Source organism: Aythya fuligula, chromosome 8 (assembly GCF_009819795.1).
Source record: "Aythya fuligula isolate bAytFul2 chromosome 8, bAytFul2.pri, whole genome shotgun sequence".
Lineage (NCBI taxonomy): Eukaryota > Metazoa > Chordata > Aves > Anseriformes > Anatidae > Aythya > Aythya fuligula.
In genome coordinates, this window is record NC_045566.1 from 372074 (window position 1) to 395232 (window position 23159).

General features: G+C 36.1%; 1 protein-coding gene across 1 annotated transcript in view; it reads right to left on the reverse strand.

The window, feature by feature from the left end:
- LOC116492190 (serine/threonine-protein kinase TNNI3K) overlaps positions 1–16554 on the reverse strand; it is a 58386-nt gene extending 41832 nt beyond the window's left edge. The window contains exons 1-12 of the mRNA XM_032192742.1: positions 16515–16554; positions 15801–15909; positions 13288–13373; positions 11651–11748; positions 10238–10348; positions 6242–6340; positions 5030–5168; positions 4607–4751; positions 4411–4515; positions 3695–3789; positions 2897–3046; positions 343–429 (exon numbers count right to left, since the gene is read on the reverse strand). Coding sequence (XP_032048633.1) covers positions 343–429; positions 2897–3046; positions 3695–3789; positions 4411–4515; positions 4607–4751; positions 5030–5168; positions 6242–6340; positions 10238–10348; positions 11651–11748; positions 13288–13373; positions 15801–15909; positions 16515–16554 — 1264 coding nt within the window. The remainder of the gene's footprint in view (positions 1–342; positions 430–2896; positions 3047–3694; positions 3790–4410; positions 4516–4606; positions 4752–5029; positions 5169–6241; positions 6341–10237; positions 10349–11650; positions 11749–13287; positions 13374–15800; positions 15910–16514) is intronic.
- Positions 16555–23159: the final 6605 nt, after the last annotated feature.

Below are 23159 nucleotides of genomic sequence, written 5' to 3' on the forward strand. Positions count from 1 at the left end.
ACATCAGAGGTAGACAACAAAAAGAGAATAGCTAAACAAGGCATTAAGGATGTTAAAAGCTATGAGTAATGATTACTGGGAAATGATCATCTCAGCTTTTAGCTTTTCTTCCTAGCAAGGAATAGAAAGCGACAACTCTATTTTCAGATAAAGGAAGAATTTTGACAGAAAAAGGGGATATATGACATGTGGAAAATGGGGATTCTTATGACACTAGTTTTCTTTGTGCCATGCAGAATAGATCCAATGCTCCTTCGCATTGGTGGAGCACTCCCAAAGACTCCCAGTGGTCTTTGGATCAGGCCGTTTGTTTAGCAATTAAAGGGATTTCTCAGACCATACCTCCCCCAGGCTGCGAATATTCATTACATGGTGATTCATCTTGAGGTCGTTTATAATGCTTCAGAAGGGTCACAATGGCATCATGACCTAAAGAAAGAGGGAATATAAGGATTTGTAGGTAAACTCAACAGTCACTTTAAAAATCAATTTATATAAAATCAGGGGATTAAGGAAAAAAAAAAAAAGAACTGTGTCTCTAAAACATGTAAGCAAGGATGCAGCAATGCCAATCTAAAATTTAATATAATTTTAAACTACAGAAATACTGGGAAAATACCTAAAAGTAAGCATGTTATTTTGAGCTCACCTAATACTAACATGTGATACACGGCAATAGAAAAAAAAAACAACAACACCTGCTACAGAAATATATAAATGGAGGTTGATCGATAGAGGTTGATTGTAGTCTTCAAGAAGCCTTAGAAGGGAAACCAATGCCTGAAAATATTTCAGTTATGGTGTCCCAAACTGGACAAAATGTTTACACTATATTGCTGTAGACATTTGCTATACTCGTCATTCTTCTTGCAAAGAACCAGAGGTCTGTGTGCACACAATATGCTGAGTCTCTCAGATATCTGATGTACAAAATTCTGCTAGGTAATATTCAAAAATCCTTTCTAAGCCTTTCAAAGCTCTCTTTTCATTTATTTATTTATTTGTTTCTTTGTTTATATATTTTTCTACAGTATTTTTCGTACAAAATATTTTGCCAATATCAGGTTTCTGAAAGGCCCTTAAAGTCTACTGTTTTACTTCATTACAATCATTGTCATAATAAATAGTACTGCAATGGTTTGGAGTATGGGGGAACGTCCCAGAGTCCTCCAAATATAACTTGTATTTTTCCCCATTCCCTAGGAAACATACAGAAAAAACAGCATTTTGGAGTTCTTGTTTTGTGCTCACTGTGAAGGGTTGGGCTCAGCATTGCTTATTCATACACACAAGCTGGTAGGAAATGTTCCTGATTGCTGATTACAAATACGAGAGCAGGCAAGAAGAAAAAGACCTCATGCTTTTGGAATAAGGTTATGATGCCAAATGATCATGTACCAAATGCTTTCTTTAATTTCAATAGCTCTTGCAGCTCCATTTAATTGGAGCAATTTCCTGCCTGCTCAGTGAAAAAGCAGAAAAGGTAAGTTAAGATTTTTTTTTTTTTTTCTTTTTTTTTTTTTTTCCCTCTCCTGTTATTAGAAACTATGTTCTCCAGGAAAGATGTTCTGCTGGTTCAGAATGCTGCTAGGAACATGAGCTCACACCAAAGAGTGTCAGAAGAGGAACAAGAGGAACACTCCTCGAAAACACAGGAAATTAATTCAAGGACAGGTTTCTACAGATAACACCTTTATAGACATCCAAACTCATAGGATGCTTGAGATAAATGTTTGAAGTGTTATTGATTAAATTAACATAAATGCTAGCCCAAAGATGGAAACTTCTTCACCAAAGCAATTAAGAGACTACTTAAATATCCTTTCACAGTCCATAAGCATGGCAATGCCAGGAAGAATAAACTGCAGTGTAGTCCGCATAAATACATGGCTGTTGAGCACTGATGGGATTCCTTCATAAACTGGCCCAGCATGGGTCTGTAACACGGGGTCCATCCATCAGGAGCAAACTGCTCCCACCCCGTTTCCCCGTGGGCAGCAGCTCCCCCAGACCTGAGCTCCGGCCCAGGGCCTGCTCCTGAGGGGGCTCTCTATGGGCCGCAGCCTCCTCCAGGCCACATCCACCTGCTCCACCGGTGGGGCTCCTCCACGGGCTGCAGCGTGGATATCTGCTCCGCTGTGGAACACCATGGGCTGCAAAGGATCCTCTGCTCTGGCACCTGGAGCAGCTCTTCCCGTCCTTCTTCACTGGCCTTGGTGTCTGTGGGATTGTTTATCTCGTGTTTTTCTTGCTCCTCTCTAACTACAGTTGTGCAGCAGATTTTACCTTTTCTTTATTTTGCTCTCCCAGAGGCACAACCAGCATTGCTCACTGGATCATCTCTTGTCAGCAGTGGGTCCCTTTTGGAGCTGGCTAGACATGGCTCTTTTCTGACACTGGGCAGCTCCTTGTATCTTCTCACAGAAGCCACTCCTGCAGATCATCCTGCTACCCATCCCTTGCCACATATACCCAACACACCATGCAGCTGACATATCAACAGTATAACAGGAACCATGGAGAATACTCTGCTTTGAGCCATATTTGCAAGAACTGAAGATTGCTAACTCTGATGTATTGTTCCTTTTAATGCCTCCTTCATTAATAAAATTAAATCTCTTCATGTATGTCCCAGAAGCCTTTCTGAACAGGCTGTTTCCTGTTTTAGCAGCACATAAATACTTCTGTCCTTGACTTTGTGTTGAAGTAAACTCATGTTCAACAGAATATCTGAGAAGATAAAAATAAGGGCTTGTTTTTATAACCCTTCACGCCGTGAATTAGAAAGCAGGTGGTGAGAGCTCAGTCTACAGGGCTGAAGGGTTATTTTGTGCTCTTATCTCCTGTCTATACTGTTCCTATGAATTTTGTAATGAAAACCAGAAAACTGAAATACCTTTCTCATAAGCCCACATCAAACACGTCTGCTCATCCTTTTCTCCACTGGACCTGCTGGGATCACAAGCTACCAGATTCATATCAGCTCCATTATCCAGTAAAAACTGTACTAGACGAATATGACCATGATAGCAAGCACAGTGTAATCCTAGAACATCAGAGAAGCATGGTAAGCATAACTGTCAAAACACTATAGTAGGACTTGCAGCAACACATATAAAGAACAAACTAATTTACCTGATAAAGGAATATATTATGAAACAAAAACCTGAGGCAGTAGATGGAAAAATAATGCTGCAAGAACCAATCTGTTGCCTGCTATACAGAATGTCAACATTTACTCTACCACCTACAAATCACATTTAACAACTTTGCATGTGAGGAAAAACAAGTAGAAGCAAAGAAGCCTTTTTTTTTTTTTTTTTTTTTTTTTTCTTTGCCTGTAGTAGAGACATGGAGGCATGTAGCCCTTCAGACACTACATCCTATATTCACCATCCCTAGCAGAATAATACTTTGGCCCAATTCTTAGACCTGCTTAGAAGTCTAACTATGGGAGAATCACTTTACATCACATTTTACTAGTCATATACAAGCTGGCATATCCTCACTGAACTCTTACCATTTTTAAGCCTGTTTGAAAATATATTTTAAAAATATTCAGATCTCTCTGAGAGGTAATTGGATGCTGATCATTGAATTACCATGTTAGTTACCTTGGAAATCCTGAGTGTGTATGGCAATTTTTTTTGGTGCTGGTATATGCACTAATACACAATAAAGATGAGGATGTTACCTGTATGTCCATCTCTTCCCTGGTGATTTATGCTTACAACATTCTGGTCAAGAAGAAATTTCACAAGTTCTATGTTCTTTCCATAGGTACAAGCACTGCAAAAATGAAAGAAAAAGTGAATGCTACAGTCCATGAGAGGACAAATACTTTGTGTAGCTAAAGATTTAAAAAGAATTACAAAGAGATAAAAATGGCGTAACAGAATAAAAGATCCTTAGAAATGCAAATGCATGATTAATCCACCAAAGCAAATATGTTCATGTCTGTTGTTTCATGAGCATTCTAATTATTATTGTATAAATTAATAAAATCAGTTTTTCAAAGTCCTCTTATATAACACTTTGCAGTCTCACAGCATTGTAACCAAACTGTGTTCTACCACCTCATTTCTAGTTTAGAATATCTAGAACCCAGAAGGTTTCTGGGAAGAACTACAGTCAGCTTCCAAACTGGACAGAAAGAGGAACTATTATTCATATAGATGTTGGTGGACCTGATGCTCTTCCTACATTTCCTTCCCTGCCTTGCTCCTTGATCACAGTCTGGTTGTACCTCTTAATCCATGTCCTCCCCTGTATGTCAAGACATAAACGTAATATCCATGTTGAGCTCACTTTGTTCTTCACCTGGCTGGTGAGATGCTTGTTATTTCAGGTGTTGCATTGCATGCATCTAGAAATGCTATTCTATTGACAATGGTATTTTAAATATCTCACCTGTGGAAAGCTGTTTCACTGAATATATTTTCTTTAGTGAGACTTTCTGTTCCTGAGAGCTGAATTATTTCCTTTACAACTTCAAACTTTCCATTGTAACAAGCACTGAAGATGAAGTCAGTAAAGAGTTGTTAACAATGCCAACTTTTTAATTAGGTCCAAGCTATGTAAAATAGAGCTTCTCCACATGACTCACAGATGTAAAGGTGTGTCTCCATAGATATTAACCACATGTGGTTGAACTTCAAAACTGCTCTGGAGTAAGAATTTTACAATTTCATGGTGTCCAAATCGACAGCAGAAGTGCAGAGGAACATGATCTTCGTTGTCCTGAGCATTCACTGTCATTTGAGCCAGAAAGAAACCAAACAAAATATTTTATACTTAACATAACTTGTTCAGAATATTCAATAATACTTTATGTCTATTGCATATACATTATGAAAATATCTTCTACTAAAATATTGTTTTATATATTTTTTTGTTTTGTTTTGTTTTTGTTTTGTTTTATATTTTTCCTAAATAAGTGTTAGGAAATTAAATTCAAATTCAAGACTCAAGACTTGATTATCTATAGAATACCATGTTAAAGATGATTTTTAAAAATATCTTTTCTTACCATCAGCTTTGCTTCCCTCTTCCATCAAGAGCTTTGTAATATTGAGAAAGCCTTTGGCAGAAGCTAAATGGAGAGGTCTGTCTCCAACTTCTCCACTTGCATTCACATCAGCTCCAAATTTTAGCAAGAGATGAGTTACCTAATTAGTTCATCAAGATTAATTAAAATATCATATGAAAATAAATCTTTTCACAAAATCAGATGTGATTATTTTTTCAAAGTGGTGTATGGCAAATAAAGAAACTAATCTTTCAGACCAACATACAAGGAGCTTCTTAATGTTACTGGATGATGAGGTGCATGTATATGAAAAGAAGGATCTCAGGAACATATCCATGGTTCACACCTTGCTGACATTCAACCACAGAAGTGGAACGTTTTCAATCATGTGAATCTAGTCTCTGTTCTTTCAAAAGCTTTTCCTATAACTCTACAATGCACTCCGAGTAACGTCACTGAAATGAAAAATACATTCTACCTAGAGCTCATCTTTTGTAGCTTGAAAATGGCCCAGAGTACATGCTTTTAGCCAAAGAAAGGTATGGGGAATGACTTACATAAGCCAAAATAGACCCATTATTACTTTTGACATAAGAGAACTATTCAGGGCAAATGAATGGATTGCTACATTAACCATGTATGAACAACACTTCAGTAAAAGAAGAGAATTAGAAGATTGGATGTCAGCTTTGGTCAGTTTTTGAGACAGTGTTTCAATAAGTTCATGGTCTGCGTGAATGAAACAAGCACATTTGAACTTGTTATACGCACCATACTTCATGAAAAATCCATCTCTTTATATTTTTTTCCATGAACTTTAAAGTGTCCATAATTAAATTCGTGAATTTTAAGGAAAACCAATAGAATTGCCATTCAATTATTAGTAGGTAATGATATTCACCTCCTTAGAGAGACTTAAGATAGTGTACTCACATTACATTCCTTATGAAATCTCTGAAATGTGGGATGAATAAGAGTCAAATTAAATGTGTCTATGGGTCCAAGCCTGTTATAGGTTAATGGAGCTGTCTAGATAATCATTTGTTTCAAGAGACCCAGAGGGAAGATACCAAACCAGGAATTGACTTCAGTACATGAGCTCTTTTCATGGTAGGTCCCTCTTAAAGATAAAGTAAAAATATCTAACAATAAACCTGAAGTTTTCTGGAGTATTCCAACACTCAACTTTCAGAAATTGCTCCACTTAGTTACCTGTTCATGCCCATAATATGCAGCAATATGCAATGGGGTGAAAAATACTGCATCCTGAACATTCACATAAGCTCCATGCTGCAAAAGAATATCAACAGCCTAGAAGGAAACAGATAGAAAATTCCAGTTAGAAGCACTATATATATGAGGTCAGCTAGTAAAACAAGATTTCTAATCCTTACATCACCAATTTAAAAGAAGCAAAAAGCCCTAAACAAGCAAGATATAAACGTGAAGAACTATGTATAAAGTGTAAAAGTGATTAATTTACAGTACTTTATCTGAACACTGAATGTCACTGATGCTTTATAGATTAGCCTGAAGATGTTTGCCAGTAAAAAACTTGATTGGCAAAGCCAAAGGCACAGAAACGAGTCTGTCCTTTAATTTTCTTTTAACCATTATGAACAAAGAGCAGTAAACATATCAGAGTTTCCAGAAGTAAATAAAACAGAATGAAAGATCCTTTTAAATGTAAATGCATGCAGGTAAATCCTCAAGCATAATTCCCTCATTGTGTAAAGATTTCTTTGTATTTTAGAAGATAATAGCCCTTTGGCTTCAACATATAACCTTAAGCATTTTCTTTCAAATTATCACTTTTTCAACTTTCAGGAGACCAATGTTGTCATAAACAGCTATTAATCATCAAACACTGGGTTTCTGAATAACTGTCAAAATAGAAGTCTGAAATGAAACTGCCTTGAATTATTTATTGAAGCTTAAAAAGCTGCTAATCTATCTTTCTCTCTCTCTTTCTTTTTCTTTCTTTCTTTCTTTCTTTCTTTCTTTCTTTCTTTCTTTCTTTCTTTCTTTCTTTCTTTCTTTCTTTCTTTCTTTCTTTCTTTCTTTCTTTCTTTCTTTCTTTCTTTCTTTCTTTCTTTCTTTCTTTCTTTCTTTCTCTTCCTTCCTTCCTTCCTTCCTTCCTTCCTTCCTTCCTTCCTTCCTTCCTTCCTTCCTTCCTTCCTTCCTTCCTTCCTTCCTTCCTTCCTTCCTTCCTTTCCTTCCTTTCCTTCCTTTCCTTCCTTTCCTTCCTTTCCTTCCTTTTTCTTCATCACAAAGAAGGGGCAATAGCCAGCTTATATGCTTATAATCATACCTGTATGTCCTCATTGAGACTTCTATTGATTATGTCATTTAATGCCAGCTATGGTGATGCACATTTCTGTCAACTTGTATCTAAGCTGAGACCACCAAACCATTTCACACACGCAACGATGTGGCCGGTCCTTTAAATCCATGTCATTCTCAAGTACTCAGAGAACTAAAACCTGTTACTACGCAATATTAGTGTCCAGGGATTATTCCTTTACACAATTTAAATTTATTTTTTTTTCCGTATGACTGACAATACTTTTTCTGTGTGAGGTCCATTCCCTGCAGCTTGCATCAAAATCCCATACAGTGAGTTTAGCCAAAACTAGACACATGGTATCGCACTAGCAGATCTCAGTACAAGACTCTGCTTTACAAATATGACGGGAGGCAGCAATTAAAAACAAACAAATAACAACAACAACAAACTCAGCTACAAAAGGTACTTGTTATGAATAGCTCTTTTAGGACACAACGAGGCACTAAACTTGTGCTGATTAATAAACTAAGTTAACAAGTACAGGGTATGGGGAGGAAACCCTTCCTATTCAGAAAATATTATGAGATAAAAAGACTATTTTAAACAAACTTTTTACTAGTAACACATTCTATAGAATAATTTGAAGTCTTGAAACTCCATTAGAAAGTACAATTTCATTAATGATAAGATATATCCTCCAGGTGAAATATAATTCCTTAAAAAAAAACATTACCTAGTTACAAGTCCATATTGGAAATACTAAATAAACACTCCATTAAAAACTAAAAAGATCATTAAAGGGTTAAGTTTCTGGTTAGCATCTCCATCATGTCTTGCACAAAACAAATAGATATGGTGTTTTTTAAACTATTTTAGTAATAGGATACACTAGGAAGAGTTCCATTAAATTATTACAAAAAAACACCTTTATGTCTACTTGAAGGGAATGACATCACATGTGAGGTTAGGGATGTAATGCTGCAAGGTAAACACACATCCTTTCCCATTCTCAGCTTCAGTTGTGTACAGGCATACAGAGGAGCCTAGTTCTTCCATCCCAAAACTCTAACCTTCAAAATATGAATTATTAGCCAGCCCTGTTAACATGCTTCCTCACTTGCAGACAAACAGATGCTATAGATTGATTTGTCCCCTGATCACTGTTAGAGTTGTTGACTGAAACACTGAAGACTGACAGCTTTTTAATTGAATTCTTTGGTGTCCATCTGTAAATTGTCTTAACCTTCTTTCCATTTAATTTTCATCATAAACACAGGCTCTCTACAGAACGCAAGGTTTCTTCAGACTAATCAGAGACAGTAAGTCAAAGAAAGAAAATCTAAATGGTCTAGATTAAGAAGTATTACGGTTCCTCAGCTGAACTTCAGTGGCTACCCTCGTACATTCTTACACCAGGTACTTACATGTTGGCAGATTTCTTCAGACGGTATAGAAAATTTCTAGAGTTATCATTTCTCCAACAAAACTGTTTGTTTGAAAAGAAATGTCTTATCTCCATTTCATTCTATATAAAATTATTTAACTATTTATAGCTACATATGTGTAATAAACAGTGTGTACATCTGTATAATCTGACTGATAATGTAGCAGAAGAGATGGCTTTCTTTATATCAGTAATCTCAGTAACTGTGGTAACTTGTGTGTTCATAAAACATACATTCTTTCTTGCCATGCACATACGTGTAAGTTCTTTTCCGTTCAAAACTACAACCACTTTTTGTTCCAGTCACCCAGCCGAACTCCTATATTGGAAGTGCAATTATAAGTCTACGACATAATACTAAATTCACGGCTTAAAGCTGGTTATTATTATCACCTATATTTCCTTCTTCATAGTTAATTACTTTTTTCTTGCATTTCTTGCTTATCTCTCTTCAAAGAAATCTGATGTTTCTCTCTTGTTGAATTAGTCTAGCACTCCATAAAAGTCAAAATTTACCAAACAGATGACAAAATCTTTGTTTGCTTAAAGGACCCAAAGAAGATAAAAATTAAAATACCCACATTCATGCATATGTTTAGAGTAATAAACCCTTCATTACCAAAGTAATTTTGCACACTCGGTACTTCACAAGGTTAAAAAAATAATAAATTACACTGAGTGAGCTGTTGCCAGGGTGACAGAAGTGAGACGTAAAAAATGACTGAACTGAGGTGGTAAATGAAAAGAAAACAGTTTCATGACTGACAACATGTCTAGAAAGGAAAGGGCCTGATTATAGGTATTCCGGGAATCTCATCCCTCTCTTCATTCCTGTACTCCCCAAGAGAAAGGCTTCTTGGGACAACAATGGAGATGGGAGTCTCCAACTGACAGGCGACTTACCAGTACGGGTGTCTGAGATTCATGCTACAAATGACTTACCCTGATAATAGTTTTCTCTGTACTAAGCCAAAACAGCTCTAAACTGAGAATGCCTCTCCCCTTTCGAAGTAAAAATGTCAGAGATGTGGAGCAGAGCCTGTGAGACCTAGCAGAGGAAATAAACCTCTTTTATTGTGCTTCTTTCACACTCAGAGGGACAGCACTTCTAAGCCTCAGCCCATATCCAGGTTCAGGAATTCTGACACGTATGAATGACAATGTTTCATCATGTATCTATTGGTTAATGCTTCTGATATTTAAAGCAATGTTGTTTATTGCCAAGACTTTAAAGATATTTTTATTAAAGTAAGAGATGTACAAACAGATCTAGGCCCTTTGGGCATATATGTTCAATGTAAAAATCAATATACAGATATGTTTTTCCCCAAAATGTACAAAAATAAATAAATAAATAAATTAGCTATACTAAACCAATTCTGAGTTTTGTTTTGAATAGTATCAATCTCAAACAAAATGACTTCCTAATATTGGCACTCACTCATATCATTTCCTGTACACAGGAGTAGAAACATACCTCATGATGACCAGCTATTGTGGCAATATGAAGGGCTGTCAAGGCTCCATATCCAACTTGCTGAATATCAGCTCCACCATGCAGCAGTGCTGTTACTAGTTCTGCATTGTCCTAAAAGGTATGCATGTAAAACATCATTTCTGGACTCAAGTATCAAACATATTCACAATATCAAACACATTCTTCCAGGTATAACAACAGCAATGGGAACTATCAAATAATAGTGATAAAGTCATGCTTGAGAAAACATTAACACATTTAGTTAATAATTTCTCCTTTAAAAACAGTGAAATTAAGCACAGAGAATTAAAATGATTGGTCTGGTGGTAGAATTAATAGGAGAAGCCACACCATTTTTCTCACTATTACTTGTTCTAACTGAACCAAACAGAGCTATCATAATTTTTACTTCTTAGGGATCTATCTTCCATCATCATCCAGCCCAGAGAAGAGACTTCTCCAATTTATATTCACTGTTTGCAAAGGAGAAGTGTACACAATGTAAGGACAAAAGAGAGGCTAAAAGCTCCAAACTTATTGCTCTCTTTCTCCCAGAAATAATCACTAAATGAGTTCAGGCCAAGAATGAATCAATGCCAGAGAAACAGCAGTTAAAATATGCCTTTGGAAGTATAATATTTGTTCATACTAAAGTGGTTTTCCTATTTCCAGGAATTATTAGGAATTTATTTTTGATAATAATGGACAGCAAAAAGTTCATATCCCTTTTCCTATCAAATAGTTTTAGACACAGGTTGCATGTTATAAGTTATAAGTATAAGGATTGAACAACGTAGTCTAGAATATAAACTCCTAAATTTGATCTTAGTTTGCTCTAAAAAGCTAAATGCTTTTGTAGATCTGGAGCTAGTCTGTAGATGGATTAATTTTCCAAGATGCTCCATCTGCATAATAAGAATCATAACAACCCTTTTGAAAAAGGCAGTCTTTGCTCTGTTCCTTGCTACTGGTATTGTTGAGTCTTAACAGATGAATATAATGGTGAAGAAAATTAGTATTACATTGGCACATGAAACTTGAGGAAGAACAACAAAAAAGAAGCAAAAACCAGAGAAATTGTAAAATAGAGTCCTTTGAGATTATTTCTATTAATAGCTATAGTGTTAAAAATAGTAATCCGCTATCCTGAGATGCATTGCATAATTTAATCAATATTTCTAAAGCAACATCATATCCCCATGGATGACAGTGCAAAAATAAATGCTGATTTCCTGTACATGTGCTCTGTATAGGTTATTTTCCTGTTCATTGGAAATGTGAAATTGATATTTTCACTAGAAGTAGCAATTAAAGAGTTCAACTTGAGAGTTCAGACATCTCAAACTGCTCAATTCTGATTGCTTTTCATCAGTTCTATTTGAAGTAGTTTACCTTCTATTCAAAATAGTTTACCTTGTAAGCTGCCAAGTGCAGAGCGGTAAATCCATTTCTTGTTAGTCTGGATGGACGCAGTCCTTTTAGCATAAGAGTTCTAATATGTGATTTGTTACCTTTAGAATAAAAATCGGAAATCAAAATTATTTACAGAAAAAACATGCAGGTGGAAGTAAGAAACATCAGTGTGAGTTTGAAAGCAAAGAGAAATAGGTAATAAAAATTTTGCACCCTTAAAATTGAATTAAGCACCATCTCCTTACACACTGGGACCTGGCCGTGAAGTGGCTTACTGTTCATACTTCAATAAGAATTGGTTAAGGAAAGTTGAGCTTCTAAAGAAACAGAATTCTCTTTTAACATCCAGACTATGCTACAAAGAATTCCATTAATTAACAGATGCTTCCAGAAGCTCTGTTTTCTCGGACGCATAACTCTACATCCTTTCAGAAGAGAAGCTTTGGTCTCCCTCTGTACACAGTATTATTATAACAATGATACTTCTGATGGATGATAATGAATACCAGCTTGAGAAAGTAGCTTTATTCCTACTTTTCTGATGCAGTGATGATCTCAAAAAATGTTTTTCCTTCTGAATAATCATGACTATATTTAAGGACAATGTCAGCTGTAATAACTAAATGCTCACATACTCTAGCTAATTAATTAATAGTGTATGTTTTCTTAAACTTCCTCTCATCATTCCCACCAGTTACTCTAATGTTACCAAGTACTGATGTCATCTTTAGATATGATCTTGTACTCTCTAAAATTAAGAGTAAAGATCCACTTGGTGTTCAACAGTGCAGGATCCAGTCCTCCTTGATGATAACATCTAACTAAGATTGAGCAAATAATTTATGCATATTATTAGTACATATTTTGTGGAGCTGAAATTTTAGGGTAAAATTCTCTTTGCTTGTCCCAGCAAATGTAAAAAGTGCAAAATTTTTCATGAACTAATGGCTCACTAGGTGGATAACAAAGGAACAATGTGGGTTAGATTTACACACTTAATTAAATTACACACTTAACGTGCATTTGTGAACATGCCAGAAGACATCATGCATTCTTTTCTTGCATACCCTGATTTGTTATCTGCAAAAATTCTATCAGCTGATATTTTTCAACAGAGCGTTTGAGTTATTCTTTTTATCACTTTGATATAAAATACATATATATACATTTTACTAGAAAAATGGCTATATGTTGTATAAAAACACATATAAAAAATAAATAAATGTGTTATGTATTGCAAAAAAAAAAAAAAAATTAAAACTAGCTCTCTAACCTGAAATCTATGTCATTTACAGAATACATAATTGTAGAAAATACTACCTGATGAATATGGATGGATTAACTAAAGAATATAGTAAGTAATTTTGAAATAATTGAACATTTGTAATAAAATATGCCACACTATCAATCACAACTTCTCTTGGACTGAAGAATCAGTTACAACAAGGTTTGGTGTAACTTGATTCAACCAGCTTGGCAAATAGTGTTCCAATACTTGTGGATGCTTATCCAAGTGTCAGCAATGACAACACAAAGAAGGAAACTGACTGAAGATAAAATCTTCCTGACAGTTATTAGATAGAACAAATAATAACCAGGTAAATAAGATGCTTAATAAACATATTTCAGATACATACCCCCACATATGCAACATAAATGAAGAAGAGAAAGGCCATTTTCTGTGCGGTAATTTAAATTGACTTTGCAGAATGCTTCATCAGAGCTGAAGAAAAAGATTTTTACAGATTACTGTTTTCATCTTTTAGCATAGTTTCTTTTGTTTGGAAAACATTTAAAGGGAAATCTCAGTGGAATTTTGTGGAGACACAGTGCTGAATTTAGACCCAGTTTGCACTCTGTAAATATAGAAATACTTTACTGATATCAAGTCAGTAGTCCAGAAATATCTTTCAGTAAATTAAGTTAGTGGCTAACTTTGATTGTTTTCTGAACAATAAAAAATAAAAAATAAAAAGCTTTTCAGGAAGTAAGTCTATGTTCTCCAAAAGATATCTCAGAAACACAATAAAATCATTAAATATTTATATTTAAATATTTATATGAAAGAACTACAGAAGCACATACACTCCTTTAAATCTTACACATGTAGCTGTAACATTATTAAGAATCATACATAGGCTTTTCATTTCTGATAGCATTGAATGGAGCTGTCAGAATCCCCAGATTACTACTGTACATGAATTACCAGCATTTAAGGTCTGGTTTCATCCAAATCCAGTCCTTCCTCTGAATCAGAAATACTGGGGCAAGAGAAGGGGTATTTGTTTTGGGAACATTTGGTATTTTCAGACATGCTCAAGCATCAGCAATTAGGAGAACCAAGTAGTAGGTTTGTCTGGGAATCTGCATACCTCAGTGGAAGTTTAGGAATTCTAGGTCTCCTCCTAATTCCTTTCGGAGGACACAATTGCATGTTTTAGAGAAATGAAATTCTCACTTTTTATTTTTAGGGTGGTCTTAGTAAATCATTGCTTTACTAACTCTGAGATATAGGAATAGGACAGGGGCAACTTTTATACAAGAAATGACAGGTGCCATGCTACTTGTAGATTGACTTTTATAAATTTACTTTTCACTATTGCAGCTGTGCTTCCCTGCGCTCCCCTCTCCCCTCCCCCCCAAACAATTTACCCATTGACGTGTATATATTCCCTCAATGTAAAGTGGGGCTAATGACATTTCTTTCCTCTGCTGGGCTTTGAAAAATTTGTTTTATTTACCTTCCAAATCTTTCATGGCAGGGATTTTAATAGCTACTTATTTGATTTCAGTCAGGCAAATTAGCATCTTCTACTTATCTTCTAACAGCTATCCTGTTTCTTAGTCCTAACTTCTTTTAATAAATAAAACTTACTGGGGAGGAGGGAGGGGGGAATCACTTATTTTTTCTGATACTTCAGAGAAAAGAAGTTTTCAGAAAATAACCACTGCTACTGTAGAAAACTTTTTTTTTTTTTCTTTTTGTTTTTAATAGGCCAGTTTTGGATTACAGATATTTTAGAAATCTGTCTGGTTCCTGGCTAATAATAATAATAATAAAGCCTTGTCAGTACAACATAACCAGTGTCCACCATTTCTCTGAGCAGTGCTCTTTATCTAAGAAGAAGAGTTTGGCTGATATCTTAAAGAGACTTGCTTCAGTTGGCAAGATGGACTGAGAAACTCTGCTGCAACGGATCTACTAGCCTTGAAATTGCTGTTTCTTGTTTCTTTTATCTAATACAGGAATCAAGCACTTTCACCTATATGCTATATCTCTATATGGTGTATCTCAATTTTGAGTGTATCGCAACTGTTTTGCTTTTCTAAAATAATGAGTACTCTGGCTACAGTTTGTGAAGATAATTACTACTAAACAGGCTTAAAATTAGGGAAGTGCTGAAGTATCTTACCGGATCACAGCCAAAATCGTCAGCATATAACAAAATCAAGCCCAATGACTTCCTTCAATTAACAAGCTCAAACAGTGACAGTTATTCTAGCTGAAATTGACCAAGATGCATAATTTGCATCACCTTATCTATTTATTTATTTATTTATTTTGAGTTTGTGATGTATTCTGATTAGAATCCTCTATTTTTTCAAGTTGCTTTGATATCTGAAATTATTTACCAGATAATTTTCTTAAATTAACTTATTCATAGTCAATGGGATGGGTGTTTTCTCTATTTGAGCTTTTCAGGTGATGAACATGTAGGTATGTTACTTTGTTGGGTAAACACGGTTATTAGCATGTGATGTCCTGAGAAAGTGACTGCAGTTATAAATTTGAAATTCACTTCTGGAAGACAATTTGCTTAAGTGTTTAAGATTTTTTACTTAATTCCTGTTCCTGACTAAAGAAACACACAACAAAACTTAAAGTACATAATAAAATTAGACATACCATTAAACCTAATTTGTTTACAAAACCATATAGATGTTTGCTACAAAATGCTGATTTAGTAATTAACAGCCACTAGTTCTGGTACTGTCCTGAGACTTTTACCCACAACAGTAAGGACATATTCCAAGAAATACACTAAAGAACAGGCTCCTTCCATAAGAAAACACATGAACCTCAAAATATTGTTTAATAGCAAATACTCATCTGAAAGGCATTCATAAGCAGGTTTCCTGAATATTTTACCTAAAAACATGCTTCAGTTCTGCCAGCTCCTTTTCTTTGATTTGCAGGTCATCTTCTAATCGTTCTATGATTATAGCATATGATTCACTAACTTTCTTCTTCCATTCATCTAGCAACAACAAAAAAGACCGACTCGTGAAATCTTCAAAACATACAAAAACCAGGAACTGAAATCTGAATGTACCACTAACCAAAACACTAAATTTTAAACACACAATTGTACACTATTTCATATATTTTTCTATTGAAGTAAGAAAGTTTAATTACAATGTGACAGCCATTAAATCATTCTTGCTACAACCCACATAGATACATATAGACCGATTTCATAGACAACTAATACATATGAACCCTTATCAGAAATATTTTTAATTTGTACAAAAGAAAACTTTAACCATAGGTTGCATTTTTCAATTCTTATTACCTAAATCTTAGCACACACACACAGCATAGAAAGACCAAAGTTTTAAGGTTTTTCTAATGAATTATGAGTTAAATCAATACAATAAATTAAGCTAATATGATCTTACATGATAGCACAAAGACTTTTACAGACTGCATATATGATTTGGATTATTCAGTGTAAACTAACAATATAACACCTTATCCGTGAACTCAAGAGTAAATTAGCAATGAGTTATTTAATCAAATATGATTTGTTTCTTGTAGATGGAGGTATGGTATATTGTATTTAAAAAAGCCAACATTAATTACCAGTACAAGTTTGGGTTGGTCTAGATTTATAATTTCCCATTTGTTCAATGTATCTTCTTTGTTTCAGCAAAGTCTTGCAGTAATACGATTCCTTGTTCAAGAGCAGTGACAGTCCCACTGAAAAATACTTTGATAGTCTCTGGCTAAAAATAAACCCTGCGCCAAATGGAATGTCATGCAACAATGACACAGAGCAAAGCAGTGTGTGCTGTCAAGTGTAAAAAAAAATAATAAAGGTACCTAATCAGCTTGTTTAAATATCTACTGTCTGTTTCAACAGAAATATTTGTGTCCATCTGTCGAATACCTAAAACTGGTGGGAAGGAGGTGATTTGCTCCCAGTTTTGTACGGAAAAAGGAATTTATGAAGCTGACTCCCAAGCATACTTTCAGGATCCCCAAGGCATGCGTAGTTTAAAGAGGCTAGAGATGATCTCAACTCTTAACATTAAAATGTATTGTAACATACAGAATGGCTTTGGAACTTCTGGGTATTATAGTCATGAAGTGTAAATTGTATCATATCAGAGAGTACTGACTTCTTGCACTTAAGTAATATTTGTACATGTTGCTATGCCAAGAAAGTCTCACTGAATTAAACTACAAAATGAGTTTGCTGTCAGGAATTCAGTATGTTTACTTGGCATTCTTCTGTCCTTATGTAAAGAACCACCACAGAGTTCCAGCCCCTTCACAACCACAGGCAGCATCAACTCTACAGGCTAACATGTCCATCAGACTGCTAATGAAAGACTTAGTCTGGAGAAAACTAGGCTGGTACCTCTTTCAGACTTACTAAGAATGAAGGAGACTCCTGAGTTTGTTGTGCTGCGGTTCCTGCTCCAGATAGTATTTCCCCAGAAATGGAGGAGGAGGTATCTGAGCTGCTTTCCTCACATTCCAAGTAGACCATGGACAAGGCAGCTGAGGGCCAGGATCTATATAAGTACATAAATAAATGCTGTGCTCAATCTAATTTGTCCTGTTTGTTAGTATATTAGTTTGCACACAATGTCACAAAAATATAGGAAAAAACATGATCCAGCTAGGTTGAACAGTGAACAGAGCTCAACACAAACACAAACAAACCGTGACACAATGAATCTAGACTGTGTGCACATGTGATTCTTCCTCTTAAGAACCCAAAAAGAAGACTGATTAATTACAAAATAGAATTGCTTTTCACTCACATAAACTGAATCTCCTTGGTAATCTGGTTAGTTCAGGTGTGCTCATCTGTTGTTTATCCCCTTCATATCCATTTACCTATGTTTCCTATTAAATGGAACCACTTTAAACTCATTTTCCCAGCCCATTTTAGGATTTATGCTGTTTTCTGTATCTGTCTCTTTTCCTTCTTTTATTGCTTTTTAAAATGTATTATGTATGTGTATGTTGATATATGTACGTATATATATATGCATATATATGTTTAAAGTCTGTTGATTGACCTTGGCAACTATTCTGTTTAGTTTTCTGTTAAGGATTTCAGGCAAGAAGATATGTAAATATAATACACATACATAAAATCTTCAACTTGCTGCATCCCTCTATAAACAAACTTGCACTTCTGTGATAGTTCCTGACACATCACGAGCTCATCCATTTATTTGCACTGATTTACACATAAAACCATGGATATATTTCAGAAGACTTTGAACTGTTTTGACAATATGCCCTGTGATATGCAACCAAATATTTGCAAAAAGGCACCAGCCTCTTAACTGATACTCCTCATCCGGTTGCCAAGCAACCAGAAGAGCTGTAAATACAGCACAGCAAAGGGTGTCTGCTCTCCCACTGCTTTTATTAGCTTAGTGATGTTTGTTTTTCTTCAAATTTCTGAAAGGCAGCCATGGCTGTGCAGCCCAAGACAAGTTTTTGGCCACCTCCCCTACCTGTTAGTGTGCTATGGTAAAAAGGCCTGCCAGGACACCCCAGCACACATCTATTTCCATGGTCTGGATTAAGGAACTCAGTGACAAACTTTTTTTCTTTTTACATTAATGGAGGTTTCTGAGCATTTTGTGATTCATTCATGCAGGACACTTTCAATCTCAAGGAATTTTGCCTTAGATTGTCAAATAACTGGAAATTTGTCAGCTCAGGTAGAAATCATAGGATAGTCTGAAACAGGTCCATGGCAGCTCCTTGGCCCAGGGATCCCCCTTTGTTGGCTGGCTCTGGTGCTGCAGCTCGTGCTGCCCATGGGGGACATCCCAGGGCTGCTGTCAGCGCCATGCACAGCACTGCTGTCTGCAGGCCTGCAGCTGATGGGCCACTGCTTAGAGGGAAAAGGCTTTTAACAGCAGCTAAATGCAAGGCAAGGCAAAGTGAAGCAAAGCCAGAAGCATAAAGGTGAGGTGGGAGGTGAGGTAAGAAGCCATGGGTTGAAGAGCAGAAAATGCATTACACTACAACAGCATTGTAAAGTAATAGCATTTAAATTCCATGAGACAGATGTAAAATTATTGGCTTTGAAAGATGCAAATAACAGGCATAGTATTTGTTCTCTAATTCTTTCTACATCAGGAAGTTAGGGAAAAAAATAATCATCAGCTTCTATACTATACTTTTATTCACTGTTTGCAAATGTGAGTACGTGAATGCTCATTCATAGAGACACTGGTTGAGAGTAACTCATATGGATGCTCAGGGAAGATCAGCTTTTGACTGGAAACTACAGCAAGGGAGGATAATGCGGTGAGGCAGTGGAGTCAACAAAACCGTTTAGTTCATCCGTATTACACTTCTGAAAACAATTAACTGGTGAATTCTTGAAACACTCACATCATTGTCCCTGACAACCAGTTGCAGAATAATTGAATATCTGGGTAAAAAGAAAAATTAAAAAATGCAGAACCTGTTAACTATTTGCAAACAACCAAAAAAGGAGTAACTACATCTACTATTGTGTTAGGCAATTAACATGTATAATTAACATGTATACAAGTAGCACTAATATGTCAAAAGCAATTTTTTTTTTTATTGTATTCAAATGTAATATTTACAGAGTATTCAGGTGTACAAATTCATTTGATTGTTTTTTAGAGGTTTTATTTCATTTTGCCTGTATGTTTGGAATGTGCAGCTGTCATGTCCAATCTCACAGGGTACTATGTGCAAAATTCTTTTTCCATTTCTGGGTTTAAGTGTCCTTCTTAGGGAGGCACTGCAGGATGAAGTCTTTTGAAATTATCGTTATTTCAAATTAATTAGAACATATTCATATCTATTATTTACTTAAAGAGGCTGTAAGCTGCTCCTGTACACTTCCATGTAATTTTGGTAACATTCAGATGTCACAGAAAATGAAATGGACATTAAAATAAAACATGTTATTACAAAAATAAAGCAGAAGGAGCTCTATAGTCCACATAATGAAATGGGTGTTTTACAACAGCTTCCATGTGACAGTGGATTAAAAGAAGTGTACAGAAGACTAGTACTGCTATTTTTGTTATCACAATACTACAGTGGCATTTGCACAGGGATTAATCTTCCACATGCGCAGAGAGGAGAAAATGAATCTATTATATCAGCGATTTAGGAACATGAAGCTGGAAATGCTGAGCAGCACTAACTCCTTGTCCAAGTTAAGCACATTTCTTTTGAGATCCAAATGATGGAACTTTCTTTCTTAACTCAGTTCCCCAAAAGTTGCCTTCCCTTGTGTTCTTTTTTAAGCGCCCAATTGCTCTGATTTCAATTTCCTGCCTAAAAGCTTACTGAAATAATCCCCTTCTCTCAAATTTCATAATATAATAAATACAGTATGGCTAAATCTCTGTCGATTATAGCATGCAGACAGGGAAATCATTAAGATGATGTTCATTATGAGGCCTATTATTGCACAACAGAGCAAAACTAATTGAATAAAGAAAGCTGACGAGTAAAATGATTAAACATTCATCCAGCCTCAGTTGTTCTTCAGGATAGATGAAGACAGGTGGTGATCTAGAGGCCCACAGAAATTCTGCATCCAGCTAGGGAACTCAACAAGCTTTCCTCAAAATTGAACTCCAGGTTTCAATAGATGCCTCCGGTTCTTATAAAGTTTTACCTGTCATTTTCAGTATTGTATCCTTTATTAATCAGACTGGAGGAAAATTGTAAGCCAGGATTCCACAGTAAGTCATTTTCTGAATCTGGTATTAGAAACCAGCAATCCCTGAATTACAGAATCACAGAATGGCCAAGGTTGGAAGGGACCTCTGAAGATCATCTAGTCCAACCCCTCTGCTGAACATGATAACCTAGAGCACATTGAGCATGATGGCATCCAGGCGGGTTTTGAATATTTCCAGAGAAGGAGACTTCACAAACTCTCTGAGAACAATTATCTTACTGTTAAATTTCACTGTGTGTCCTTTGACAATTTTAGATAAGAATATTTATTGCAGAAGGAAAGTGTGGAATGGCATAAAGACTTAATGCAGAGAAATGTTTCTTACCTGGAAGGTCAAATATATGCTTATTCAATTATAACAGCATTAGCTAGCATGTCTCAGAGGATAACATTTTGTGCAGACTGTGAGTAGAGGCAGTCATTTCTTACTTTTCTGGCCTGCAGCTGGTCCAGCACATCTGAGTGGTTCAGGGAAGGTCAGAAGCACTCCGAGAAAGGAATTCTGAGAGATAAATACTCCAACACCTCCTTCTTTTCCTTGTGCACTTGGTGGACTGACAGAGGCAGCTTGTTGACCCAGGTGCCAACCATGACAGTATAAGACTTTAGCCAGTTCTCCTCTCCTTCCTTATTTGTGTTTGCTGGGAAGGAACACTGCCTATAAGACCACAGCAGCTGCATTTCATCATATCTACCCCAATACTATGCAAAACTGTTTAGTGAGTATACTTTTATTGTAACTTTTTTCCCCATTACTTATGTGTCAGAAGCAAATCCATTTTCCATTTATACCCTGGTTGCTTTCAGCAATGAAATCAATACATGGTACTTACTACCTTGTAGATGGCATAAGAAAGATGCCATTAGGGAGTTCAGTCAGCAGGGAGATAAACACTGTTATAATGAAGTTACGGGAAGCTTTATAAAAAGAAATCAGATAATATTTGTCCTTCTTTACAATACTGAGCATTAAAATAAGAGTGACTTCGAAAAGCAGGCCAAATTACTACCTGATTTGGCATATTTTCCCCTTTGATTATAATCCAAACCTCTTCTTCCTTCTGAAGCAACTCAACACAGGATATTTTGCTAATGTGATTAAATTATCAGCTTTACAAGTGCTTAGAAACATCAGAGCACTCAAATTGTTCATAAATAGAACTTGCAGTTTTAAGAGAGAAATTTTCAATGGGTTGCAAAATGTGGAAAGAGAACTGAAAACAACATTATTCTCTAGGAGAAACCTGAAGTGTTAACAGGATACATATGGATATAAGAAGAACTGACCAAAACCAAAGCTCAATGCCAGACCTCTGAAAAGGATCTGCTGCAGTGTATTGTTAGTTATTATGCAGCTGTTACACATAGGTATGCTGAGAGAATTTCAGGTATCCCGAAGTGATAGGGAACCTGGAATGATAAAATAACAGTAGCAGTTAGTTTCTGGGAATGTTTTGGATAACAAAAAGAATCTCACACTCCAAGTAGCAACAGAACCGACAAGTCGAATAGGTGTCCTCTCTCTGACAGCACACTGAAGATGGAGTCCCCAGAAATCAGACTAGTTCAGTAAAGCAAACAGAGCTAACCTCCAGAATGCCTGTACATCCCTGGCTGGGATGGAGTTAACTTTCCCTGCAGCAGCCCATACAGTGCCGTACTTGGCACCTGGAGCTGGAACAGCACTGGTATCACACCAGCATTGTGTGTGTCGCTGAGCAGTGCTGGCACAGCATCAAGACTCCCTCCAAACCACCCCCACTCCCCCACACCACCAGCAGGCTGGGGGTGGGCAGGTGGGGTGGGGACATCACCAGGGCAGCTGACCTAAACCCGCCGAAGGGATATTCCATGCCAGGTAGTGTCACACTCAATAAGATGTGGGAAAGGGGGGGGGGAGAGGGGAGGCTCCCATTGTGAAGACAACTGTCCTCCCAAACAACCACTACACCTTTTGAGGCCCTGCTTCCTGGGACATGGCTGAACATTGCTTGTTGATGGGAAGCAGAGAATAATTTTTTTTCCTCTCTGCTTTTGTGAGGCTTTTTTTTTTTCCCTCTTCCCTGCCCCTTTATTAAATTATTCTTATTTCAACCTGTGAGTTTTTTCTTCTCTTTTTTATTTTTTATTTTTATTTTTTTTTCTTTCTGGAATACTTTCTTCTCCACTTGTTCTGAGGAGGGGGAGTGAGGGTGTGGTTATGGTGGAATTCAGCTGCCCAGCAAGGTAAAACCACCAATGTGGCTCAAAAAAGAGAAGCTAAATTGAATCCTGACTTTGAGAGAATTAAGGATCAATTTCTTTTTCCATTAAAAAGGAGACTATACAGCATGAAATGAAACATGAAAACCCACTGATAAATGCAAGAGAAAAAGATGCATTATGTTGCTGTCAAATTATGGTTACAGAATACACAACATGTTCTTAATAATGTGAAATGGAAAAAATAAAAAAGCAGTCATTACAGAAGACATACTAAAAATAAATGATTTATCTGAATATAAACTTTGTGCAAA